Source organism: Plecotus auritus (assembly GCF_963455305.1).
Source record: "Plecotus auritus genome assembly, chromosome: 7".
Lineage (NCBI taxonomy): Eukaryota > Metazoa > Chordata > Mammalia > Chiroptera > Vespertilionidae > Plecotus > Plecotus auritus.
In genome coordinates, this window is record NC_137774.1 from 36,031,252 (window position 1) to 36,058,705 (window position 27,454).

The following is a 27,454-nucleotide window of genomic DNA, read 5'->3' on the forward strand; positions in this document are numbered from 1 at the left end:
AGCCCACAAGGTGATTCGGGGCCATTGTCCCTCCCTACAGTCTTAACCTTGGCAAGTTTTCCTGCTTGTGTTGGGCTGTCACATTGTCATTGAATGTATCATATGGAAACATACCTTTGATTTATCATTCAATCCAGTTTTTCAAATACAGTAGCTTCCTGTTTGGTTTATAGAGGAGCTATAGGGAATGATGCATGAGGACATTAGAAATAGTATCAAAAGGAAGAACTGGCCCTAACCGGTTTGGCTCAGTGGATAGAGCTTCGGCCTGTGGACTGAAAGGTCACAGGTTTGATTCCGGTCAAGGGCATGTACCTTGGTTGTGGGCACATCCCCAGTAGGGGGTGTGCAGGAGGCAGCTGATTGATGTTTCTCTCTCTCATCGATGTTTCTAACTCTCTATCCCTCTCCCTTCCTCTCTGTAAAAAATCAATAAAATATATTTTTTAAAAAAAGGAAGAACTGGTTATTTACCACAAAGAAGCCAGTTCTCTTCTGTGGTCTATCTCAGGCTGAATCCCCCCTACCCCAGCCTCAGTGTAATCTCATGTGTGGACAGAGAAAGAGCATCTTCATGTAAATTTAGTTGCAGTATCCAAAGTTGGGGCCGGGGGGCTGGCTCCTCCTTGATGTCTCCCAGACGTTGCATGAGTTTCAGTGAACCCTGGTCCATTCTCCTGCAAGTAGTGATCATAGAGGTCAGAGGCCAGTGGCAGACTGGAAGAGCAATTTCCTCGTCCCTTCCCCCAGATGCTCAGTCTTGCACAACTATCTGACCAGGCAGCAGCATCACATCTTAGCTTGAACTTGATCCTGTCTTTGTAAATGCCTTTTAAGGGAAGTCATAAAATACACTTTTAATTTAAAAGCCCAACCTTAATGAAAGACTTAGATCTAATGGTTTGTCCTTCCTTGCTATGTGTAACTTGATTTTATCAGCATCCTTTTTTATGTTTCATTAACCTTTGCAATACGGAAACAGAGTTGCTTAACATTGGCTTAAAACCTACAGATCTGAGTTAACATGTAAATGAACCTAAATGCCCTTTGTTGTATCCTGGGAAGATGTGTTTGATTTGCCTCTAAACTGTAATCCTCAGATAATAACATCCTTACCCACGTTCTCTGTCAAAAGCCTGCTAATCCCATAACCCAACTCAAATCCCAAATTCATAGTTTTCCCAGATTTCCCCTTCCCCAATGAGAACCCATTATTCACACATTCTTTTGTACCTCCTATAGCACCTACCTAGTATTTCTGTTTAGAACTCAGTTCATCCTATTTGGTATTCGTTAGCTGTGTATTTGGCCCTCTCCCTGACTAAATGTTGTTGCCTTGAGGATTTAAACATCTGCTCCTCCCCTTCCCCTCTGCCACTGCATAGCACCATACTTTTTTAGTGCTCAGTAAATGCTTATTAAATAGAGTTGATGTGTTTTATTTTTTGGATTTATATAATTTGTTGTTTTTTTAATCTTTATTGTTAAAAATATTACATATGTCCCCATGTCCCCCCCGCCATCAACGCCCTCTAGCCCACTCTTGCCCCCTGCTCCAGTGATGTCTGTTTTAGAGCTCAGAGTAGATTGTTCCACATCTGTTTCTTGTGTCCTTAGTGGTTTTCTAGAGTTCTCAACTTCTTATTTCCTTTCAGAGCCATGACCAGGCGAAGGCAGTATGGAGAAGTTGCTAATCTTCTTCAAGGTGTAATGAACGTTCTAGAGCACTTCCACAAGTACATGGGAATTCCACAGATCCGGCAGCTTTCCGAAAGGTACTATGTCATCAGAGAAAATGATCTTCCTGTTTAAGAAAAGATGGTGCTGGGAAGTGCTGGAGCAAGATGGCTACCACAAGATGGTCGTGTGCACAGCAGAGGCAGGGCCCAGCTGCCGCTCCGCGGTGAGACCTGGGGGTCCCGTGGCTCCGTGCGCTGCGCAGAGGAGGCTGTTCGGGCGGCTCTGCCACCTGGGGCGGAGGAGGCAGGTCCCGGTGGAGTAGGCAGGTCGCGGCAGGGGAGGGTAGTTGTGGGCGATCAGGCCAGCAGGGGAGGGCAGTTGGGGCGATCAGGCTGGCAGGGAGGGCAGTTGGGGGTGATCAGGCCAGCAGGGGAGTGGTTAGGGGGCGATCAAGCTGGCAGGCAGAAGCAGTTAGGGGCAATCAGGCAGGCAGGCAGGCAGGCAAGTGGTTAGGAGCCAGCGGTCCCGGATTGTGAGTGGGATGTCTGACTGCCGGTTTAGGCCTACAGGGATCAGGCCTAAATCGGCAGTCAGACATCCTCTGAGGGGTCCCAGATTGGAGAGGGTGCAGGCTGGGCAGAGGGACACCCCTCCCACCCCCCTACACGGATTTTGTCCACCAGGCCTGTAGTCCTATTATAAGAAGGAACCTTAGATGGCATCTGATCTAACTTTGTGATGCAGACTTCCCATCCACCATACCCTTACCAGCTCCTGACCATGTCTTCCAAAGCTGCCCGTGTCACATAGTTGCTGGCCTGCCATTATTTCAGTGGCAGCTGGCAAGTTGTATATCTCAACAACTCTCAGTTGTCTGTATTAGTGAGGGAAACTCTCCCAGTTGTCTATTTCCTTGTAACAAACCACACACGGCTCAGAGTTTCTAATTGACCACATCTTTTTTTGTATGGTTCTGGATTTTTATTAAAATCTTTTTATTATTTCTACGGCTCTGGGGCAGGAAGGGGAGATGGCAGCATGCACTCAGTGTGCCCTCTTGCAATGGAAATGCCAGAGAACTACAAAGGAATGTCAGAACAGAGCTTGGCAGAATACTAGGGAAGTCACCACCCTTCCCCTCATCCTTCCTAATCCCTTCACACTTAGAGATGGCTGGTCGCCATGTCACACTGGAGATGGAAAGCAGCTAAGAGAGTGGACAAATAGGGCTTTATGAGCTGCAATAAGGAAGGAAGTTTGAATGGAGAAGGCAGACTTGCTCTCAGTGGATGGGGGAGAAGGGAAGGAGGCAGTATCTCCTCCCCCTATCCTCATGATGATCCAGAGTTTATCTGCTTTTCCCATTCATTTATTCTTTCCTTCATTTACCTAATAGATATTTACTGTGCACCTTCTGTATCCTAGACCCTGTGCTGGAGTACCACCGGCACAATAGAAGCAATAAACTCTCTCTGCTCAAGGAGTTCATTTTTGTGTAGAGAAGAAAAACACTAATATAAAATTTCATCATAGCACAGATACAATAAAACTGGTATTTGCTATACAAGACATGGCAGGATCTTAGAGGAGGAACTGATAGAATGAACCTTCAGGGGCTGAGGGTAGGGGTTATAGAAGAATTCAATTTTAATCTGATTTTAAAAGAATGGGAAGGATCTTACCATCAAGGTAAAAAGGAGGGTGGGAGAATAGAAGAGAAAGAGCATCCTGTCACTTTGGGAGATGATAGAGAGTGAAAGCCTGCATAGGTAGTCATGGTCAGAGTTCATATGCATTGCTAGAGAACTTATTCTTTATTTGGTGGGCAATGGAAGGTTCTGAGCAGGAGGGGCATGATCTCACTTGTATTTTATGGAAGTCTGGTGGATTATAGGTACATGACACTGGGGGTTTAGACTATGTTCTAGACTAGAGAAGATAAGGACCATACCAAAATAATGGCCATGAGGTCAAGGAGCTGTGGTGAGGGGATGGTTACCAACTGGTTGGTTGTTTGTGATGAGCATTGTTGATGGCAGGAATGGAGCAGAACTGAATTTTATTTATAAAAGAGCAACTTAGAGACACACAAGCAAATGTGCTCTTTTAGTACTCTTTGCTTTCTAACATTTTTTTGAAAGGTGGTTTTATAAATTTGAAGAATGTTGTAATCACTGTTGTAATGACATTCCCCTTATAAAGAGAAAAGCTAACACTTCGTCAATATATTTCAGTGCTGCAAACTCTCATTATCATGTAGGGCTACTGCAAACTCAGGAGGATTTACTTTTCTTTTAGTGGAAAACCTCTATTTGCAAAAATTGTAGGTTAATATAGAGCATGTACTATTATTAAGTAACACTAAAAATAACACAAGAGAAAAAAACCTTGTTTTCAGTGCTTGACTACAATTGTTTTTCAAGAGGTATTAAAAGTTTGAGGAAAGTACAGACTTCTTATTTTTAGCATCATTTCTGGTGATTTTCCTCTCTGATGTTTACATAGCAATGGTAGAACCATCTGGAAATGATAGAAATAGCTATTTGTTTGAGGGGAGGGGAGAAGGCAAGTTATACCCTACGCATTGCTTCAGCTTCTCTAATTTAATAGCTTTCTGTCCATAAATTATAGAAATCATATAAAAGGTTGTGTTCTAAAATCTTTGCCTGTGCATTTGAAATATGAAATTCATGGATTTGAATATGGTTATTTTTTTCCAACTACCCCTCTGGAAAATGCTTAAACACTAATATAACATTGAAGGAAAGATTTTTTTAAATATCATCTTTATATTACAAATCCTCCTGGCTTAAGAATATCCATGAAAGCAAATGTTTCTAGTAATCAGTCAATATTCCCTAGGAAAGAATGGAAGAGTCTTACATTCTCTTGAAACCCTTGAACTAAAAATATTTTTCAGGGCTATTTCTAATCTCTTATATGTGAGAGATACCTGGCAGATTGCGATCACATGATGTAGTGATGAAAGAAACTAAAGTAGAGAATGAAAAGGCCTGCCTAGCTGTGTGTATGTGACAAGTTCCTGCTGAAAGAACTTTAGTTTCAAAAGTGTAAGTTTTGAAAGAGTAAGGGTTTCAAAAGTATAGGGGTTGTACTTGATGTCCTCAAAAGCATTCAAATGAGTTACTCTAAGATTCTGGGTTGAGATTATAGAGCCTGTCTGGAAATGGAGCAACTCAGACTAATGTGGCTAATTAACCATTCTGTCCCGGACACACCGAGTATTTGGAAGGTCAGTTTATAGTGAACCTTTGTATTTTGTTTGGGACTGTCATTCACAAGGTAATGGAAGCATCAGGGTTACTTTAGCTACAAATGTCTAAATAATTTTCCTAATTTGCTGCCCCTTTGCTACCACCCCTTATAAAAACTGATAGCACATTTAGGAAAGGGTACCTTTAAACACCCGTAGTCACATGGCATAGAGGATGCTAGGAGCCAGTTGGTTGACATTTCTTTCTAGGCAGTACAGTGAATCTTTTATTTCCTAAGAGTGATCAACATTCAACCAGGCAGAACTTATTTGGATGCCAGGAGGAATTATTATTTACTGTCCTATTCTCTACCAGTTGTAGATTGGTTTTCATAAGAGTGACTAGGAAATCTTGGTAGCTCAACCCTTCTATGTGCTTTGCTAACAGAGTCTCAGCTGTTCCATCTCTTTACAGTAGGCATTTACTTTTCATTGTTAAAAGAGGAAGGAATATAAATAAAGGAGTCAAGTTGAAGATAGATTCTTTCAAGTGATTTTTTCCCCCTAGGATCCTGTTTAGGCAACTGATTGTAAAGACTGCTGTTCACATCTCACCCTAATGTTACATGGAATCGTGGTTTGGGTTTACAGACATCATCATTAATGTCAATAAAGGAAATGGTTGCTCTTTCATCGGAATCACTGATAGACACTTCAAAAACTACGCTTGGAAACCTTTATGTGCGGAAGCTTATTCTTCGGCTCCAACATTAATTATACATCTGACTTGTAGTCTCCTGTAAAGATGGATGCTGTTGGCAGCTAGTGCTACAAGAGGGGTGTTGTGGAATAATCAGTACTAGAGAGGACGCTGAAAGGCATCTTGTACAGGCCTCCATCCCCACCCTCTTATTTCACAACTATTCTTAGCTGTAGCCTTGGTAGGGGAAATGGCTTCCTTATGATTATGCCTGGCTCACTAGTGGCACAGCTGAATTGAGACTATCTCAAGAGGTGACTTTAAAAATGGATTGACTTATATGCATGCATATAAACCTAATCAATGGACACAGACAACAGGGGGGTAAGGGCATGAATGGGGGGGTGGGGGATAATGGAGGAATAAGGACACATATGTAATACCTTAATCAATAAAAAAATTTTAAAAAAATGGATTGAAGATGACTAGGGAGTCTGCAGATCACAGTATGATACTTCACCTCTCTTCTGCACTCTGGAAGTACCAAGCCACTGGTTGTCTTTTCAGGCACCCTAGTTTTAATCCAGTAAGAAGATGGAGTTAAGGGATGATGGGGTGACAGAGGCAGAGCTGGGCCCATCGGTGTCACTGAGATGCTCAGGAGTCCTGAGAATATGGCCCAGAGTGCCCCCTCCAGGAATCGTCCCTGTGGTTCAGGAGGGAATAGTGCTGCCAAGAGGAGAATAGGAAGAGAGGGGCCTGAGGCTCTGGAAGCTCTGTCTTGTGACCTGGCACCAGGGGAGTCTGTCTGCCTAGCCCATTACATGGAGTCACAAGACCTCCAAGGTACAATTTTACAAAAACTGGTTCTCTTTCCTGTCAGAAATACTTCCCATTGTCTTTTGGGCACTTCTGGATGGATGGCCTTGATTCTGATTTGGGGAGCCATGCAAGTAATAGCCTTATCTCAGTCATTTCTAGCCCTCTTGAAAACTAACTGAAAAGGCTGCAAACTCCCCTATCAGAGTGGTTTTAAACATTTTGAAGATAGTGGAAAAATCCTGTAAAGTATTTAAAATAAAAGCATAATTATGACTCTGCCACAGAAAAATCAGACTGTTTTGGGTCCTGCCTATCCCCTCATTAAAAAAAAAAAATCTCAGTAGGTTGCTAGGCACTGCCTAGTAGCCAAAGAAATTGTGGTTGTGAGCTATTCACTATTTCTAGAAACTTCATAAAGTTAATTCCGAAGTAGCAGGGTGGAGACCAAGAAAGGAAGAACACTATTTTATGGGGCTTTTAGCAAAGATAAAATATTCGCCTCAGGCTCAGGGCAGTTTAGCAGCGCCTCAGAGCCTTGCTCCACCCCATCTCCCCGTGGCTGGCTGGGGCATGGCCGGCTGCTGGTGGAGGACATGAGCATTGCAGGGGACCACGATGACACAAACTTACTTTCTCATCCCAGCTGTGCTGCTTTCTCCTTTCATTTAAGCTGAAAAATACTTATTGAGCTCCTAATGTACATGCAAACCACTGTGTCAAGTACTGATCCTCCGTTTTTAACTGATTTTCATCATAACTCACTCAGTCCTGATATTCACAATCTTCTGAGCGAACGTAAATCTTCATTCAATGGCCTTCCCTCTCAATTAGCAGTTCATCTTTATCATTTTAGTCTTTATTATTTCTACTCTAAAAAAACATTCTTTTTATTCATTTGTTAAAACTTATGAACCTGATCTTGGTTTCTTGGTTGGAAGAAACAACAACTCTGAAACAGTATGGAGCTCTCCTCCCATTCTTTACTCCAAGGAGCAGGTGAGCAGTTATACTGGTAATTCAAAATGGGTTTATATCTGATTTGGGCCTTATTATATAGCATTTTCCTATAGTATAACTACTACCTAATGATATTTTGTGAAGGTTAATATGTACTACCTCATGACATGGCCTAAAAGAACTTGGATATAGAAAATCTATGGCTATAGAAAACCCATGTTGTATTTAAATCAGATAAACCTGGATCCTGGTCGTAAACCTGCTACTAACTCGTGTGTGACCTCTCATCTAGCCACCTTCCCCCTCCCTGTCTCTAAAGACTCCACTAGTTCTGACCTCTATAGATCTTTGCATAATTACTTATGAATATTTGAAAATTACCAGACAATGATATGTTTTCTTTTCTCTACAGAGTGAAGGCTGCCCAGACTGAGTTAGGACAGCAAATCCTGGCTGATTTTGAAGAAGCGTTTCCTTCCCAGGGTACCAAGGTATAGTTTTGCATGTTCTCTCCAATCTTTAATATTACCACCATTTTTACCTAATTCACACTCACTATAGTTACTATTCCCATTTATCATTCCAAAAGTGTTTGCTGGCAGCCATCAGTCTGTTTGCCAAACATCCAGGATAATGAAACCATTCTTGATTTCAAATATCCCAAAGCAATGTTGATTCCTCATTTATGTTCTTTCAGTATCAAAATGTGAGGCATGAGGATGTGTTTTGGTTTAATTTAATGTGTGTCAAAGCTAATATCTTGACTGCCCAGTAAATTCCTTTTTTCTCATGTGTGTTTTTTTAAAAAAATCTTCAAGTCGCAGCGTTTTTTAGGATTGTTACATAACTTACTGGTTTCAGTTTGGTGAAAAGACAACTGGGAGGGCAGTCCACACAGAGGCTTATGTAACTTGGAGTGACACAGTTCGGAGACTCGTTTTTAACGATCAGAATCCTGTTCTTTGGCATTAATCCCTTTCGTTCTCACTGGTGGCATAGCTGTTTGTGTTGTGTCTGGGAAGCCCGCAGTATTTCGCTTGTGAACTATTGGTTACACTTCTCATGTAACAAGCTTTGCCTCACTTGGCTGGCATTGTGCTTGGTGAACTGCCTTTAGCTCTACCTTTAAACTGTAGCAGACATAATCTTAATGCTTTGCATGTGTCAGGGAGGGAAGAGCATTCAGAAGCTTTTATTCCTCTATTATTTGAGCTATTTCAAGAGAAAGGATTGTTCAATGCAGATATGAGCCAAAGTACACCGGGCAGGCAGCATTCCTCACTGCCCTTGATGGGCGGAGATGGTGGATATATTTTTATTTACTGAGCCCAGGAACATTTTCGGAATCTGTGTTATAATTCAATAACTGGAAATATCTTAATCATCTTTTTGTGTGCTCCATGAAAGAAACTTAAGAAGTAGGTGGGGGTAGCTGCCCCCGCTTTGTAGATTACTATTTAACCTGCTCCTGATTTTAATGTCTGTCCATATTGTGCCTGTCTTTTGGTAATCACACATTTTATTTGTAAAGCTTGTTCCTTTGAGGACTGTGTATCCTTATTCATTTGATGTAACTCGGGGGAGGGGATGTTGGAAAGCCATTCTGTGAATAGAGATTGTAAGGTATTCACAGATGATCAGCACTAGACTTTTGTTAGTGTCGGATCTGCTGTTCTTCCGTTTCAGGAAGTTTCTGAAAGTTGTGGATGAAGCCCAGCTTGATTACTTAGAAGAAAGTAACTGTGACCTACGGTATCTCTTTATCCCAGATCCCACCAGGCAGATGAAGTTAAAATGGTTTTCTTTAATTACTTGCTTCACTTTTCTCTGACTGGGTAACAGTGGGTTTTTTTTTTTAAGTTTTCTTTTGTCCTTTTTAATGGTTGTTGACTTTTCTTAAAGACCTTGTGCTGTTACTTCTATTTCACAAATGGAACTCACGATATATATTTTTTTAATTATCCAAAGTAACCTATGAAGTCCTTGTGAAATGAAAAAATCTGAACCCATGAGCTCAGGGTTTGGCTTCCGTGACTTCTCTATTAGATCAAACACTTTTACCCACAAGCAGGAGTTGAGCAGAAAATGATATATCAGCCACTCAATGTGGGGCTAGTCAGCATTTTAACAACTGAGCTCTGAGGCAGCTTAGGTAACACTTAGGAAACATAAATTTCAGTGCAGGTGGGTAAATTGGACAGAACTGACAAAAATAAAACAAAACACAAAGATTTGGAAGAACCTTACTCATTCACCTAGTTAAAGTCCATTATTTTTCGATGAGGTTCAATAACTGTGCCAAAGCTACGTGGCTACTTAGCCAAGCCAAGAGTAGATTCCAGGTGTTCTTTTTACTGTGGTCCACTCAGCCAGCCAAGTTCATGCAGTGAGTACCATAAAGAAAGGTTCATCAAGATTGAATTGCCTTCGGCAGTAATGACAAAGGCCTTCCCAAATGACAAAGGTCTTCCCATTGTGATGTATAGATACAGCCCCTCGATGTCCTCCTACTGTTCTTTTTAGGTCAAAGGGCTGTTAGTATAGTATTTTACCTTAGTTACATGTCTGAGTGGTTGAGTATCTGTAAAACAAATCTGATGGAACTTGCTCTTAGGTTTTAAATGCCAGCGTATTGTTTGGCACAAAAATAGCACCTTAAGAATAGAAATCTTATCTCTCTCCATGTCATAGCTGAAGCAAGGAAACATTTTTCTGGAGGCCATTTAACTCTTGAAGATCCTTTTTGTGAAAGAATAAGAGAAAATATGTCATTCTTTTTTTTTTTTTTCCAGAATAACCAAACTACTGCTCTCTAATGAAAGATTACTTCATGACATTCCCTTCCTACCTCCTTAAAAAAAAACCAGTAATTAAATGTAATTTTTGAAAGCTAATAAAATTACTTACATTACAATAATAATTTTGTTGCAAGTGTATCATAGTTCTGAGACACAGTCAAAAAAAGAATAGGATTCTGAGGTTGGAATCAGGGAAAGTGGCACAGGTGGAGTGAGACTGGGGTCATTCTGCCTTCTGGGCTCTTCCACAAGGCGATTTCAGTTTTGGTGTTGGGAAAGCAAAATTTCCTGTGGTTATTACAGGCCATGATTTTCAAAATGTCTCACTGCTGATTGACAGAGTAGCTTTTATATTGGCTACTGCACTCTAGCTTAATGATTCATTCATCGAGGAACAAGTAGCTAAATTATCCATCCACAGCAAAGGAATGAGTGTCAGGGGAGTGGGAGCAGTAATAACTTCAAGAGAGGAGCGGGAAGTAGCAGCTGTCAGAGGCCAGGAGAGTCAAAGGTTGTGTCTGGCTTCTGAACTGGTGTATGTTTGTTTTAACAGAGGCCGGGAGGACCCAGCAATGTCCTACGAGATGCATGTCTGATTGCTAATATTTTGGACCCCCGAATCAAACAGGAAATCATTAAAAAGTTTATTAAACAGCATCTGTCAGAGTATCTAGTCCTTTTTCAAGAAAACCAAGATGTAAGTATTGACCAAATGAGGTTAGATGTGACATTTGAATTGTATTGAAAATTGAATGCTCTCAAGCCTCCTCATTTATACTTTATTATTATTATTGCTGTCTTAAAGAGTTGATTGTTGAACCGTGAATGCTAGGGGCTAACTGTATAGTTCAGTGTTTCTTAACCGTTTTGGGGTCACTGACCCTTTGGAGAAATTAATGAATGCTACAGATCTCTCCAGCAAAAGGCACTTATGCCTAAAACTCTGCATACAGTTTCAGAAAATTTATAGACCTCTGAAGCCTATTCATGGACCTCAGGGTAAAAATCTCTGGATCAAATAAAAATGTAGCCTAGATTCTTTGAAACCATGAAAAGTAGAGAGTTTGGCTGTGTTTTTCTTGGTTCCGTGTTTTTGCTTTCCTTAAACTGTCAATATTACTTCTAATACTGGGGTGGACTTTGTTCCCTAATTTTCTAAGGTTGCCTGGCTGGACAAAATCGACAGACGCTATGCCTGGATAAAACGCCAGCTTGTGGACTATGAGGAGAAATTCGGCCGAATGTTTCCACGTGAGTGGTACATGACCGAGAGGATTGCAGTAGAATTTTGCCACGTCACAAGGTAGATTTCAACTCTGCTGGTTTGGGTGTTAATTGAAATCAGTCTTCCTGTCTTTAGCGGACCCATGTTGTCTTGTGGATTGGAATCACTTCCTGATCCCACCAAATGATTGATGGCACCCTCATATCCAATTATCACCCCACTCTCTGCTTCCGTCTTTGCTCCAGGACTTTCCTTTGGCCCTAGCCCTTGCCTGAACAGCCGGTCTTCTTGGCTTCACCAACTCAAGATTCATCAACCCAATTTACCTGTAGTGAGTGACTCATTGCCCCACATTTCCTCTTTGTCTGTATCACATATATCAGTTTGCAGTTGTATATACCCATTATTAATTTGCTTTTCTAACTTGATAGATAGCTAGTTCCATAAGGACAGGGTTAGTACCCACTTCAGTGACATAGTAAACCATCAGGAAATATTTGTTGAACAAATTTCCCACTCTACAGTACTTATAATTGTTGGGTAGTTAATAATATTGGCATCTGAGTGTTCTAAGCATTTTAAAGACCTGTCTTCGGTGTCCATGAGTGTAACCCAAGGCCACATAGTCCTTTATATCCAAGAAGGTTTTATCAGTATATCTATGACAAAGCTAAAGCTAGAGTCAAAATATTTTATTTTTTACTTGCAACTATACCATAGCAGTGGTGGTAACTGGATTTTATTAGTTATATATTTCTTTTTAATAGTTCAAAATTACATTAACTCCGGGTTAATAAAAAAATTTCATATCTAACCATAACTCAGCCACCTTAGAGTAATTCATTATAGTCACTTGTCTTAAAATCACAGAGACTATAATCAAATTGCAAGCTTTAAGCACATTTTGGTGTGGAATATGTTTTAAGGAAAACTGGCTGTTGATTTTGTGGTTTGGGTTTTTTAATAGAGTTTCTTTTTTATAACAATTTTAGATTCACAGCAATAGTGACAGGAAGATACAGAGATTTCCCATATACCCTTGCCCCATACATATATTGCCTCCCTCATTATCAACATTCCCCCACCAGAGTGGTGCACTTGTTGCAAGCAATGAACTTACACTGACACAGACGCCATAGTTTACATTAGGGTTTACTCTGTGTTGTACATTCTTTGTGGCTGTTGTTTTAAGAAACACATCCTATCTAATAAAAGGGTAATATGCAAATTAACCATCACTCTGTCACAAAGATGGAGGCGTCCATAGCCACAAGATGGCAGCGCCCAGTCCCCTCAGCCTTGCCGGAGTCCCCCAGTCCTGGGGGACTGCCGCTGAGAGCGGGCAGCGTGAGCGGCCTAGCAGAATGCTTGCTTTGTCACTGCAGTGACGGAGGGCCTCTGGGGCGTGGAGCGGCCGGGGCGGGACGCTTGCTTCGTCGCCATGGCAACACCCCAGCTGCAGAGGGCCTCTGGGGGACAAGGGGGCCGGCCCACTTCCCGGGAAGCCGCACAGCTCCCGGTGGCACGCTGTGGTTCCCGCCGGCTCCCGCGGAAGTGGCCAGTGGCCTATTGCACACAATATCACATGATGGGCTACTAGTTTGCTATAATAGATTTCAATAACTTTTTAGTATTGATTCAAGGTCAGTTGTGGTTGTCACTTCCTAAGTCCTGATTAGCAAAAGAAAGATGAATTCCTTGAGAAACTGGTAAGTAATTCTCTTTAGCCTACAGTTCAGTGACTTGCAAGCTAATTCTGAAAAATGAAGTCTGCAGGAGACTTGAAGTATATACTACACCAAACCTGCTATTGTGTCAGCTACTGGCAGTGTTTCTACTAAGCTTTCACTGTTTCAAAATCCTACTGATATATATTCTCAGATAAACCTTGTTTGATTTTTATCATTTATTTGTCGGGGATGATGATCATAGCTCAGTTCAGAACTCTTATGTCACTGCTCCCAGACAACTTACATTCTGAAACAGAGCACTTGAGAGGCACATAGACAGGCAGGAGCAGCCTAAACATATACGTGTCACTTTTCACATGGAAGGTCTGGTCTCTCACCTGTGTTTCCAGGGTTCTTGCTCTCTGTTTGAGGAGAAGGTTATTTCTTTGGAAGATGGAGGGCTTTGTAATTCAGTAATTAATGACTTGTGAAATTACATAGAAAATATGCATTTTTATAAAATACTGTTTCATATATATAATTAACAAAGTATTGAAAGGTTTAAATATTTAAAAATAGTAATAACAATTTAAACAAATTGGTGTTCATAATACTTGATTTTTTTTTTTTTTTTTTGACTGGTGGATAATTTCACCTTAAAATTCTTATTTAGAACTGGAGGCACAAAATTCATGCACGGGTAGGGTCCCTATGCCTGGCCAGCGATCAGGGCCGATTGGGGCCTTCCCGCTCCCGGCCGGGGCCTCCCTTCCCCTGCTGCTGGCTGGAGCCTTCCTTTGTTCCACGCCGCCCCCTGTTGGTCAGCACACGTCATAGCAAGTGATGGACTCCTTGTCTCCTGGTTGAACTCCCCAGGGGACACTTTGCATATTAGCCTTTTTTTTTTTTAAATATATTTTATTGATTTTTTTACAGAGAGGAAGGGAGGGAGAGGGATAGAGAGCTAGAAACATCAATGAAACATCGATCAGCTGTCTCCCACACGCCCCCCACCGGGGATGCGCCCGCAACCAAGGTACATGCCCCCGACCGAAACTGAACCTGGGACCCTTCAGTCCGCAGGCCGACGCTCTATCCACTGAGCCAAACCAGCTAGGGCTGCATATTAACCTTTTATGTAGAAAGATAGATATGTATTTCTATTTCCCAGGAATCAAAATGAGTTGGTAACAGATCTCAGGATTTGAAATGACCACATACTTTAACAAATATATATATAAGCTAAAACCATTTACTTTGTGCCCTGGATGGATAGCTCAGTTGGTTAGGGGATTGTCCCCATACTCCAAGGTTATGTGTTCTATCCCCAGTCAGGGCACATACAGAAAGCAACCAATGAATGTATAAATAAGGGGAAAAACAAATCAATGTTTCTCTCTCTCTCTCTCTCTCTCTCTCTCTCTCTCTCTCTCTCTCTCTCCCCCCCCCTTCCTTCCCTCCCTCCTTCCCTCCCTCTTTCTTTTTCTCTCTCCCAAATAAATAAGTTTTTAAAAAATTAAAAAACATTGAAAAAAAAAAAACATTTACTTGGTCTTATCTTGAACGATCCATTTGTTTGACAATATTCTTATCTCTCTATTTTGAAGGACAGAACTTGCCAAGATTATGCGGACCAGAGCTAAGGAAATTGAAGTGAAATTGCTTCTTTTTGCTATTCAGAGAACAACTAACTTTGAGGGATTTCTTGCAAAACGCTTCTCTGGCTGCACTCTGACAGATGGTGCCCTGGTAAGAACTCCCTCGGGGAGGTTGGAGCATGAAACCCATGGGTTGGGTAGCTGGGCTTTATTCTAGTCTTTCATGGTATGGTGATTCGTTTGTCTCTTATGCAGCTGTCCATGTTTTTATTTTATTTTATTTTTTAAAAATCTTTGTTGAAAGTATTACATATGTCCCCCTTTTCCCCCCATTGACCCCTTTGGCCCACCCCTGCTCCCCACCCCAGGCCTCCACCACCCTATTGTCTGTGTCCATGGGTTATGCATATATGCATACAAGTTCTTTGGTTGATCTCTTCCCACCCACCCACCTACCCCTGCCTTCCTCTGAGATTTGACAGTTGTAAAATATATCTATCTTTTCTTTTATGGAATCTGCCTTAAAAAAATATATGTTTTATTGGGTTGAGAGAGAGGAGAAGGGAAAGGATAGACAGAGAAAAACATCAATGAGAGAGACACATCCATTGGCTGCCTCCTGCATGCCCCCACAGGGATCCAGCCTGCAACTGGGCATATGCCCTGACTGAAAATCAAACTGGGGAGTAGTCCATGTTTTTAGAATGGCCTATCATTTTATCTAAGCACTAGAGGCCTGGTGCACGGAATTCGTGCACTGGGGGGGGGGTGTCCCTCAGCCCAGCCTGCACCCTCTCCAATCTGGGACCCCTCAAGAGATGCCCGACTGCCCGTTTAGGCCTGATCTCGGTGGGATCGGGCCTAAACTGGCAATCGGGCATCCCTCTCACAATCCAGGACTGCTGGCTCCCAGCTGCTTGCCTGCCTGCCTTCCTGATTGCCCCTAACCGCTTCTGCCTGCCAGCCTGATCACCCCTAACCACTCCCCTGCCAGCCTGATTGATGCCTAACTGCTCCCCTGCCAGCCTGATTACCCCTAACTGCCCTCCCCTGCAGGCCTGGTCACCCCTAACTGCCCTCCCCTGCAGGCGTGGTCCCCCCCCCAACTGCCCTCCCCTGCAGGCCTGGTCCCCCACAACTGCTCTCCCCTGCAGGCCTGGGTCACCCCCAACTTCCCTCCTCTGCTGGCCTGGTCACCCCTAACTGCCATCCCCTGCAGGCTTGATCACCCCCAACTGCCCTCCCTTCCCAACTGCCCTCCCTTCCCAACTCCTCTCCCCTGCTGGCCTGATCGCCCACAACTGCCCTCCCTTGCAGGCCTGGTCCCTCCCAACTGCCCTCCCCTGCTGGCCATCTTGTGGTGGCCATCTTGTGTCCACATGGGGGCAGCCATCTTGTGTGTTGGAGTGATGGTCAATTTGCATATTACTCTTTTATTAGATATGATAGGGGCCTGGTGCACAGGAGGGGGCCGGCTGGTTTGCCCTGAAGGGTGTCCCGGATCAGTGTGGGGGTTCCCTTTGGGCATGGGGCGGCCTAGGCGAGGGGCCTATGGTGGTTTGCAGGCTGACCACACCCCCCGGCGACCCAAGCTGAGGCCCTGGTATCTGGGATTTATTTATCTTCTATAATTAAAACTTTGTAGCCTTGAGCGGAGGCCAGAGCCGACCAGGGTGGGTGGGAAGCTTGGCTTTCTCCATTGCTGGGGGCAACCCAAGCCTCCTGCTTGCTCCAGCTCTGTGGCCGCCACCATATTTTGGGGTTAATTTGCATACTCACTCCTGATTGGCTGGTGGGTGTGGCTTGTGGGTGTAGCGGAGGTACGGTCAATTTGCATGTTTCTCTTTTATTAGATAGGATAGGATGGGCCCCATTTTACAGACTCACAATTTTGTGAGTCACAGAGACCTCACTTAATTAGTCACAAATACCTTATTACTTTATTAACTATTGAATTTTATTATAATTAGGATATGTTTTTACTACAGGGTTTGGCTTCTTAATTTCTCTGGTGAGCAAACCAGGTCAAGGTGTCTCTATAAACGTCAAAGCCACATGTATAGACTTGCATGTTAGAGAGATTCCAAAAGGTGAAACACAAAGGACATGGGTTGGAGGACTGTCCTCCCCTGGAAAGCTGGACTGTGGTGGTTCAATCACTTACTCTCCATGTAAGCAAAGACCAGGCCCAAAGTGTCTCTCTGAAAACCTCTTTTTTAGAAACCCAGGTTCCCTGCTAACACATAATATACTTTCTTCAGATTTCCCATCCATGGGGAAACAAAATTATTATGTTTTATGGTAGTTTCTGTTTACAACATTACATACACACAGGCTTGAGCTCCCTGAGTGCAGGAATCATGGCTGACTCCTCTCTGCTTCTAGTCATGCAAAGAGCACACAGACCCTGTGCAGGCAGACAGGAATGAGGAGGGAGGGAGGAAGAAATCAAAGTTGAGAGTTATAGCTCTTGAGTTTCCTTTAAAACTGGATTAAAAAAACAAAACACTGCTGGTGACAAGAGAGAAGCGATGTGATTGGGTAGGAAAATCCTTGGATCAGCAACCAAGAGAGACGTGTGGTCCAGTTTTGACTCTGCTGTAACTCAGTGTACTGCCTTCTCAGTTAACTGAAAAGAATAGTCTCTCCTTTAATAACAGAGTGCTAGGGGGACTAAACAAGACATAAAACCCAGAAGCCATAAAGAAAAGAACTGAAACATTTGACAACATAAAAAGAGAGAAATTCTGTGTGGAAAAAGAGACCACAAACATAATTAAGGGACATACCACAAACTAGGAAAAAAACAGTTTAAGCTATATAAGACAAATGATTAATATCCAGCATACATAAAGAATTCTTACAAGTCGATATGAAAAAGATAACTCAAGAAAAATGAGTACAGAGTAAGCAGGAAATTCATTGAAGAAATAATAGTTGGCTAATAAATATGTGAAAAAAATACAAGAAGATACTAATTGCCATACATCAAGTTGGCAAAAAATATTATAAGAATAACAAGACAGGATTTTAGTACTAGTATACAAATTGATACCGTCTTTTTGGAGAGCAAATTTTCATTATGTATCAAAAAATTTAAATGTGCATGCCCAGCCGGTGTGGGTCAGTGGTTGAGCGTTGACCTGTGAACCAGGAGATAATGGTTCGAGTCCCAGTCAGGGCATATGCCCGGGTTGTGGTCTCAATCCCCAGTGTGGGGTGTGCAGGAGGCAGCCGATCAATGATTCTCTTTCATCACTGATATTTCTCTCTCTCTCCCTCTCCCTTCCTCTAAAAAAAAAAAAAAAAATTCAATGTGCATGCACTATGAGGCAACAATATCACATCTAGCTGTGAAGTCTACAAAGAAAAATCCATACCAAGAAAGAGGTGAATTGCAGCTTTAAAAGCAAAAAAAAAAAAAGGAGATTTTTGTAATGTCCATTCTTAAAGAATGGTTAAATAAAGAATGGCTCTCCTCTCTGCCCTATCCATCCTGTGCAGTAGCACACAGCAGTTAAAAAGTGGTAGAATGGGAGGTAGATCTAGATGTGCTATCACAGGAAAAAAAGACACTTCTCAGATATGGCTAAGTGAAAAATGTAAGCTTGCAGGCCAATACATATGGTATAATTCCACTTATGTAAAAAACAAAACATGTTTATGTATGTAAGGGTGTAAGAAAAAGGTCTGGAAATGATAACAGTGGATGTCTCTGGGGAAGGAAGTTGGAGTGAGAGTAGGTGGAGAAGCAAAGAATTTTTTTTTTGTTCTACTCTGGTATTTTGCTTGAATTTTTCTTATATAAATGCATTTACATATTTTTTAAAACATCTTTTTTGCATTTACATACTTTAACAAAAGTATGTTATTTTTCAGTTTTTTTAAATGAGGGAAATGGTCCAAAACAGACTTCCAAACTTTTTTCTCTAACAGACTCTAATGTGGAATCCACACAGAATAATAGCTAACTTATTTTGAACACCCACTGTGTCTCACACTGTTCTAGGTGTATTTTCCTAAAGTCACTCACTTTATTTCATCAACTATAGGAGGTAGGTGCTATACTCATTTGAAACTTACCTGAGGCCACATAGCTTATATGTAAATACAGAAAAACTGAGCTACTGTAATTGAAGAAGGAGAGTAAGAGCAGAGATTGGGCCTAGAGTCCCATTCACTTGTTTACCCCTCTACTATCTTCTGTAGTCCCTACCATTCTAGTCCTAAAATTATAGGACTTCAATGGGATCCTGTCTGTCCCCCCCCCTCCTAACCCCTAAGACCTGCCTCAGAGTAGGCACATCAGGAGTTAGTCCCTCAAGGCACTGGGCTTAAAGAGTAGAGGCAGCAGCTCTCAGTTTTAAGGCAAGACCATAAGATTCTACCTATTCAGTGCCACTTATGACTTTATTAAAATAAGATACAGCTGAACCACAAAGCACTCTTTCTGTACTTAAAAATAGAAATATGTATGTAATATACACATGCTAGTATATACACACTTCTCTGATTGTCAACTCACATTCAAAATGGTATCTATTTATTTATTTAATTTATTTATTTTTAAAATCTTCATTGTTGAAAGTATTACATATGTCCCCTTTTTTCTTCCATTGACTCCTTATAGCCTGCCCCGCCCCAGGCAATTGTAGTATCATGGAAAAAAATAGGCCACAAAACAAATGAAAATGCCCTTAAAGACAATGCAAGTCACAGAAGGAAATGGGTAACAGCAATGACATTGAAAGAAACCTGTCTGTCTCCTGCGAAGTAGGTGGTTGACTTCAACACCACCTTGATTTCCTCATGTTGGCTCTCCTCTCTGCCCTACCCAAGCCATGCTTCTGGCCTGATTTCAAGCAGAGACTCTTGCAACTCTGGGTTCAGCCCTACAGAGATCTGTTTGGGGGCAAAGAAGTTTAAGCACTGGGCACAGGTCCCAGCTGGGAGTGTCCCCTGAGGTCCCAGGTTCCAACTGGACAGGGTTGGTAGAGCATAAGGTAATTTAGCTAACTGTATGGGAAATGGGTCCCAACAAAGGATGCTTAAAAAACATTTGAGCCAGATACCTGTTTTCAGCTATTCTTCCCCTTCTTTGACTAGACTTTACTTTCTGTTGATTTTGCTTTTACATTTAGGGAGCTATAGCGTTACAGAGGAACAAATGGCCCTGTTGTATCAGATGACCAGGATAGCCTGTAAGCTTGGGGTGGTCCCAGGACATTTCAGGCCTCGCTTGTGCTAGGAAATGTTCCAAAGGTCAAAAAAGCCAGAGTAACGTGGGCAGAGAAAGCCCCTCTAAACAAGGTGAGGATACGGAACAGAGTAAACACACAGAGACCATGAAAAGCTGGCAGGAGCTGTATGCAAGTTTGTGGAGACAATGCATTTTTGTAGAAAACCAATATAGGGATGTCAAAATGGCAGGCTGACTGTTAACCTACTGAGGGAGGAGATGGCCTCTCTCCACATTCACCCACTCTGCCAGGGCCACGGTCCTGAACCACAGCCTTCTGTGTCCTGGCAAATGCTGTGCTCTGTGGCGTGGGGTCTGGCAGCTAGGAGCACTTGAATCTTTTTCACTCATCTCTTCCTTTTTGGTCTTCTGTTTTTGAAATTTTCTGGCATAATAGATTTATCAATTCTCCTCCAGTTGTTCAGTTGTTTTCCCTCCTATCAAGTTTGCAGAGAGGTTTGGGTTACAAATCCTTGGCCAGAAAATCCTGCTCAACTATGAGCTCTTTATTCACCCCTCAGTTGGGTAGATTCTTTACAGACTTCTCCAAATCATTCAACTTCTTTTATTTTTTCAAATCATTCAACTTCTTTAAGTCAAACTCTTCCCCTTGATCATCTCTGTTCTAGTTATCATTCTGTATTCCAAGGCCTGACAGTGACTGCTTCATAGCCCACAAGGATTTTCCCTTAAAAACTAGTTTCTAGAAAGGCAACAGAACTCCTATGGGCTCTTCAGCAAGGCAGGCCAGGTCTTGGAGAATCAGTTCACCGCATCCTGCTGTGGGAAGATGTGAAGGTAGTGCTTCTTGCTGTAGGTAATGTTCACTTTGAGCTTGGTCCTGCCATCACCTTGCCATGGACCAAGTAGGAGGACACCTTCACCTGTAGCAGAGACCCTGGTGGATTAGTCAGGACCACTGACCATTCTCCCAACAGACAGTGCTGGAAGGAGCCCCGCCTGGGCTGAGCCAGGGGTTCCAAGTGGCCTGACTCCTAGTCTAGCTGTTGGGCACCCCTCCTGAAGACCTGCCATTCCTTGTCTCTTTACCTCCTCCCCATGCTGCCTTGCTCCTGGGATTTACCAGTATGTGTGGGGCTTTTTGTTGGTTTGTTTGTTGATTTTTGTGTGGAAGATCTTTTGTGGCCACCATTTTATTTCAGGGTATCAGAATAAACTACAAAATGAACCAGAGTATATCTTGATACCCTTTAATATGCCAAATTTCATAGAAAGTTAGTGAATTCCTTAGAAAGTTATGGAGGAGGTAAGAAGTCAGCCAAGGAGCCAGTTGACCAGAGATGCTCCCAAACCCACCCCTGCTCCATCCTTGATTGATTGACAGTAAAACAATGAGGATGAGTTTGAGGGGTAAGGAGCTCACCTGGAAAGATCTGCCACAGAGGAGCTCCTTCTAAGATGAGTGTGATGATTCATCTTTAGCTCTTTTTGGACAGATGTGACTTTGATATCTGATAGAAATGCAGACTGAAAAAACCTTAAGGACAGGGCTTGTTTTGTTTTTGTGGTTCTAGCCCTAACAAGTTTATAATGTCCTGTGCTGTCACTATTACTGGAAGAAGTGAGCTGCCACTGTTTTTTGCTAATTGCCTCAACTCCTGACCCTTGAGGAGGGATTCAAAATAGTTTGTAATTGTCTTGAAATTAAAAGCAAATGTCTCGGTGTGAATTAACTAGTGACTTGATGATTATTAGGGACTTGATGATAATTAGTGACTTGATGATTAGATTCAAGATAAACACTATATTCAGCCTCCATAAAAGCAGAGTAGATCGGGTTAAGTTGTTATAATTGGCACACTGAATTTGGAAAAATTTTTAAATGAAATTAAATTTTTCCCCACTTAATGCAGCTGCATTTCTCCTTTTCTTGGCCATTGCATAAGTTGCCTTTCTAAATAGAATTGTCCTCTGGCTTATAGGGGTCATTTTAATATACATTTATATTTTCCCAGTTTTAAAAATTACCTTATAAATATAGAAGCTGTAGGTGTAATTTTTGACCATGCTGTTTGAGCTTAAGAGTATTTGCAGAAGGTTCACTACTTATAAAAACCCACACAGAGTGACTTAGCCTCCAGCTCAGACTTCCAACAACCGAACACCTGCATTAGGGAGCATGTGTGAGAGGAGGAGGGGGCAGGGGCTCTGCAGTTCTGCCTAAGAGCAAGGACTTCTGTCCAGAACAAGGAAATAGCGTTCCCTTATCCAGGGAGCTAGCTCCCTTCAGTGTTTCAAAACATTTATAAGTGCTTCATTTGCTGCTAAAGGAATACATTTCTTCATGTGAATCACATCCTAATGGGGAATTAACTTCTGTTTGTTTCTGAGAAGAAAGTGCCTCATGGTCAAGAGAGAACATTTGGAAATTATAGGCAAGAATGAAAAGGCAGACAAAATGTCACTTCTTTTCCCATCAAACAGATGAGAATTTGGGTGTGTTCATTCTATACATTTTACACAATTGAAATTCCACTTTTTAAATACATTTTTTTCTCTGCTTATTTTATTTTTAAAATTGAATATAATTCATATAACAAAATTTCATATAAATCTCACCATTAAAAGTATACAGTTCCTTTTTTTTTTTTTTTTTTTTTTTTTAGCATATTCACAAGATTGTGCCACGATTCCAACTATCCAATTCCAGGACATTTTCATTGTCCCAAAAGAACACACCCCACCCCAAGCAATCACTTCCAATTTCTTCCTTCCCCCCAACTCCAGCCAACTACTAATCTATTTTCCGTCTTTATAGGTTTGTCTATTCTAGACATTTCATGTAAATGGAATCATCATTGTGGTCTCTGTGCCTAGCTTCCTCCACTTAGCATAGTATTTTTTTTTATATATATATTTTATTGATTTTTTTTACAGAGAGGAAGGGAAAGGGCTAGAGAGTTAGAAACATCGATCAGCTGCCTCCTGCACAACCCCTACTGGGGATGTGCCCGCAACCAAGGTACATGCCCTTGACCGGAATCGAACCTGGGACCCTTGAGTCCGCAGACCAACGCTCTATCCATTGAGCCAAACCGGTTTGGGCTAGCATAGTATTTTTAAGGTTCATCCATTGTGTAGCACATATCAGTGCTTCAGTCTTTTTTTATGGCTGAATAACATTCTATTATATGGATATGCATTTTGTTTAGTCATTTGCCAGTTAATGGACATTTGAGTTGTTTCTATTTGTTGGCTATTATAATGCTGTGAACATTTGTGATTTGTGTACTAACTCTTGTGTGAACATATGTTTTCAGTTCTCTTGGAAATATATCTGAGAGTGAAATTGCTGGGTTACATGGTAACTCTATGTTTAACTCTTGAGGAACTGCCAAATTGTTTTCCACAGCAGCTGCACCATTTTGCATTCCCACCAATGTAGAGAGTTTTGATTTTTCCACATCCTCGCCAGAATGTGCTGTTTTCTGTTTTATTTGTTTTTTAATTACAGTTATCCTCATGGTGTAAAGTAGTATCTCATTGTGGTTTTGATTTGCATCTTCTTAATAACTAAGGATGTTGAATATTTTTTTTCATGTGCTTATTGGCCATTTGTATATATTTTATAGAGAAATGTCTGTTTAAGTTTTTTGCTCATTTTTAAATTGTCTTTTTATTATTGAGTTTTAGGAGTTTTTGAATATATTCTAGATATATTTATGTATTCATGTATTTTATCATGTATCCGGTATATGATTTGCAAATATTTTTCTTCCATTCTGTGGGTTGTTGTTTCTTTTTGTTTGTTTGTTTGTTTTGGTAGTGTCATTTGATGTACAAAAGTTTTCAATTTTGATGAAGTCCAAATTACCTATTTTTCTTTATATATATATATATATATATATATATATATATATGTTTGTTTGTTTTTTATTTCAGAGAGGAAGGGAGAGGGAGACAGGGTTAAAAACATCAATGATGAGAGAGAAACATTGATTTACTGCCTCCTGCACACCCCCCACTTGGGATCAAGCCCGCAACCCAGGCATGTGCCCTTGACCAGAATCGAACCCGGGACCCTTCATTCCGTAGGCCGATGCTCTACCCACTGAGCCAAACCAGCTAGTGCCATATTTTTCTTTTCTGTTATTTGAGTTTTGGTGTCATATCCAAGGTTATAAACATTTTTTAATTAAAATATAAAGTGATCACAATAAGTCTAGTAGCCACCTGATACCATACAAGGTTATTATTATATTACTAGTGGCCTGGTGCATGAAATTTGTGCAGGGGGAGGGGAGGTGTCCCTCAGCCCAGCCTGCACCCTCTCCAATCTGGGACCCCTTGGGCCTAAACTGGCAGTCAGACATCCCTCTCGCAATCTGGGACTGCTGGCTCCTAACTGCTTGCCTGTCTGCCTGCCTGATCACCCCTAACTGCCTCTGCCTGCCTGCCTAATTGCCCCTAACCCTTCTGCCTGCCTGCCTGATTGCCCCTTAACCACTCTGCCTGCCAGCCTGTTCACCCCCAACGCCTCCCCGCCCCCCCGCCGGCCTTCTTGCCTCCACCGCCTTCCCCGCCGGCCTGATCACCCCCAACTGCCCCCATAGCCAGCCTGCTCACCGCCAACTGCTCCCCCCGCCAACCTGATTGCCCCCATCTGCCCCCCCTGCCAGCCTGCTTGCCCCCAACTGCCCCACTCTGGCCGGCCTGCTTGTCCCCTACTGCCCCCCCCCCCCCCCCGCCGCTGGCCTGCTCGGCTCCAACTGACCCCTCCTGCTCACCCCCAGCTGCCCCCCTTGCCGGCCTGATCACCCCCAACTGCCCTCCCCTCCTGGCCTGATCGCCCCTAACCACCTCTGCCTCAGCCCCGCCACCATGGCTTTGTCCGGAAGGTCTCCCGGTCTAATTAGCATATTACCCTTTTATTAGTATATATTAACTATATTCCCTATACTATACATTACATCCACATAACTTGTTGATTTTATAACTGGAAGTCTGTACCTCTTATTCTCCTTCCCCTTTTTCACCCTCCTCCTCGCTTCCTTTTCCTCTAACAACCATTAGCTTGTTCTTTATGTCTGTGCGTCTGTTCCTGCTTTGATTTATTTGTTTTGTTACTTAGATTCCACATGTAAGGAAGATCATACAGTATTTGTCCTTCTCTGTCTGACTTATTTCATATAGCATAATACCCTCTAAGTCTATCCATGTTGCTACAAGTGGCAAGATTTCATTTTCTTGTTATGGCTGGGTAATATTTCATTGTATATATGTACTACATCTTCTTTATCCATTTATCTATCAGTGAGTACTTAAGTTGCTTCCATATCTTTACTGTCTATATAATAAAAGCCTAAACAACCATTGACCGGTCACTATGATGTGCACTGACCACCAGGAGGCAGATGCTCAATGCAGGAGCCACCCCCTGGTGGTCAGTGCATTCCCACAGGGGGAGCGCAGCTCAGCCAGAAACCAGGCTCCTGGCTGGCAAGCGCAACAGTGGTGGCGGGAGCAGCAAGCCGAGCAGTAAGGAACGAGGGGTCCTGGACTGCGAGAGGGCACAGGTCGCGCTGAGGGGAACCCCCCCCCCCCCAGTGCATTAATTTCGTGCACCGGCCTCTAATTGTATATAATCCTGCAGTGAACATAAGGATGCATATATCTTTTTGAAATAGTGTTTTATTTTCTTTGGATAAATACCCATAAGTGGAATTGCTGGGTCATATGGTAGTTCTATTTTTTATTTTTTTTTGAGGAAGCTCCTTACTGTTTTCCATAGTGGCTAAAAACTGATGTCAGAGAGTTTACTGCCTATGTTTTCTTCCAGGAATCCAAGGTCATAAACATTTACTTATGCTTCATTCTAAGAGTTTTTTAGTTTTAGCTCCTTTCATTTAGATCCCGACCCATTTTAAGGTAATTTTTATATGTGATATGTAAATATAATTTTATATTCTACTTTTCCTCATGTCATATCTTAAGTGTTTTCTCAGTCACTATGCAATACTTTGCTGTATAGATGGTCCATAATTTCCCTAATTATCCCTTAGGTGCTTTTCACTTTTATAAATAAGGCCACAGTGAACATTTTTGTGAACAAGTCTGTTCACATTTCAGATTATTCTCTTACGGTACAAGTGAATTATAGGATCAAAAGCTAGGAGCATTTTCAAGTTTAAGCTAGCCTGTGTTTTAAACTGCTTTCTGTTTTCTTGTCTCTTTTGAGTCCACCTGCTTAGTCTCTCCCATTGCTGAGTCTTGATTTTAGTGATGGTTTATTAAGATTCAGAAAAAATAGAACAGGCTAGAAGAGGTTAATGGGGGGAAAAGGAGGACCTATGTTATACTTTAAACAATAAAGATTTAAAAAAAAAGATTCAGAAGTAGTCACTCTTTTAGTGCGTTGCATGGTGCTCATGTACTGATGCCTAATTTAAAGGGCTAATAACTCTGCCAGAAAAGACAAAGCGATCTGAAAAATGGTGTGTTTTTTTTTTTAGTTAGAATATAATACATGCTTCCACTCTTAAGTGTATACCCAAGAGACTTTAAAATTTTCATGTTCATACGAATACTTGTACATGAATGTTTACAGCAGTACTTACTATTCACAGTAACCAAAAGGTAGAAACAACACAGATGTCTTTTAATGGACAAATGGATAAGCAAAATCTGGCATATCCACACAATGGAATATTATTCAGCCTGACACATAGTTCAACATGGATGAACCTTGAAAACACTATATTAAGTGAAAGAAGCCAGACATAAAAGGCCACATATATGATTCCATTTATATGAAATGTCCAGAATAGACAAATCCATAAAGATAGATAAGTAGTTGCACCAGGGATTGGGGGAAGGAGAAGATCAGAAAGTGACAGCTAATAGATATGGGGTTTCTTCTGGGGTGAAAAATGTTCTGGAGTTAGATAGTGGTGATGGTGGTACAACCTTGTGAATATACTAAAAACCACTAAATTGTAAGTCATCTTAAAATGGTGAATTGTATGCTAATTATATCGCAATTTTAAAATATTAAGGGTTTTAGAAAATACTCTCTGATTTAGTTATAAATCATCTTCACACTCCAGTTAATTTATCTATGAGAGAGAGAGAGAGAAAGAGAGAGAGAAATACATGCTGTTAAAGCTCAAACAGAATAAAATATTTTAAAAGAACTATCTCTTCTCAATTACTCTAAATCCCTCTCTCGAGAAATGTCCACTGTTTAATAGTTTGGGGTATATTTTTGAGACTTTCTTACAAGCACACACACACACACAAGGTTTTTTTTGCTTTGTTTACAGAAAGTAGAAAATGTTCCCAAGGTGTCTGAAGAAAATTTTATTAAGCGTTTCTCATCTGATCAGAATTTATTCAAAATGTTTTTCAAGGTCCCTCTTTGTGGAGGGCCTTGGAAAAAGATGAAAAATTGAATATCACAGATGCTTATGGAGAAAGAAACCTATACATAACTATCCCAATGTGAGATACGAACATGGTGAAACCAAGAGGGGAGTCCCAGCAATATTAAACGAGGTGTGCATAGTGCTGTGTTCACAGCCCTACAGCCGA

General features: G+C 41.7%; 1 protein-coding gene across 1 annotated transcript in view; it reads left to right on the forward strand.

Annotated features, from left to right (window-relative positions):
• Positions 1–27,454, forward strand: part of VPS53 (VPS53 subunit of GARP complex) — a 154,646-nt gene that overhangs the window by 50,617 nt on the left and 76,575 nt on the right. Inside the window, exons 7-11 of the mRNA XM_080681611.1 lie at positions 1,656–1,775; positions 7,786–7,864; positions 10,725–10,868; positions 11,332–11,474; positions 14,674–14,815. Coding sequence (XP_080537737.1) covers positions 1,656–1,775; positions 7,786–7,864; positions 10,725–10,868; positions 11,332–11,474; positions 14,674–14,815 — 628 coding nt within the window. The remainder of the gene's footprint in view (positions 1–1,655; positions 1,776–7,785; positions 7,865–10,724; positions 10,869–11,331; positions 11,475–14,673; positions 14,816–27,454) is intronic.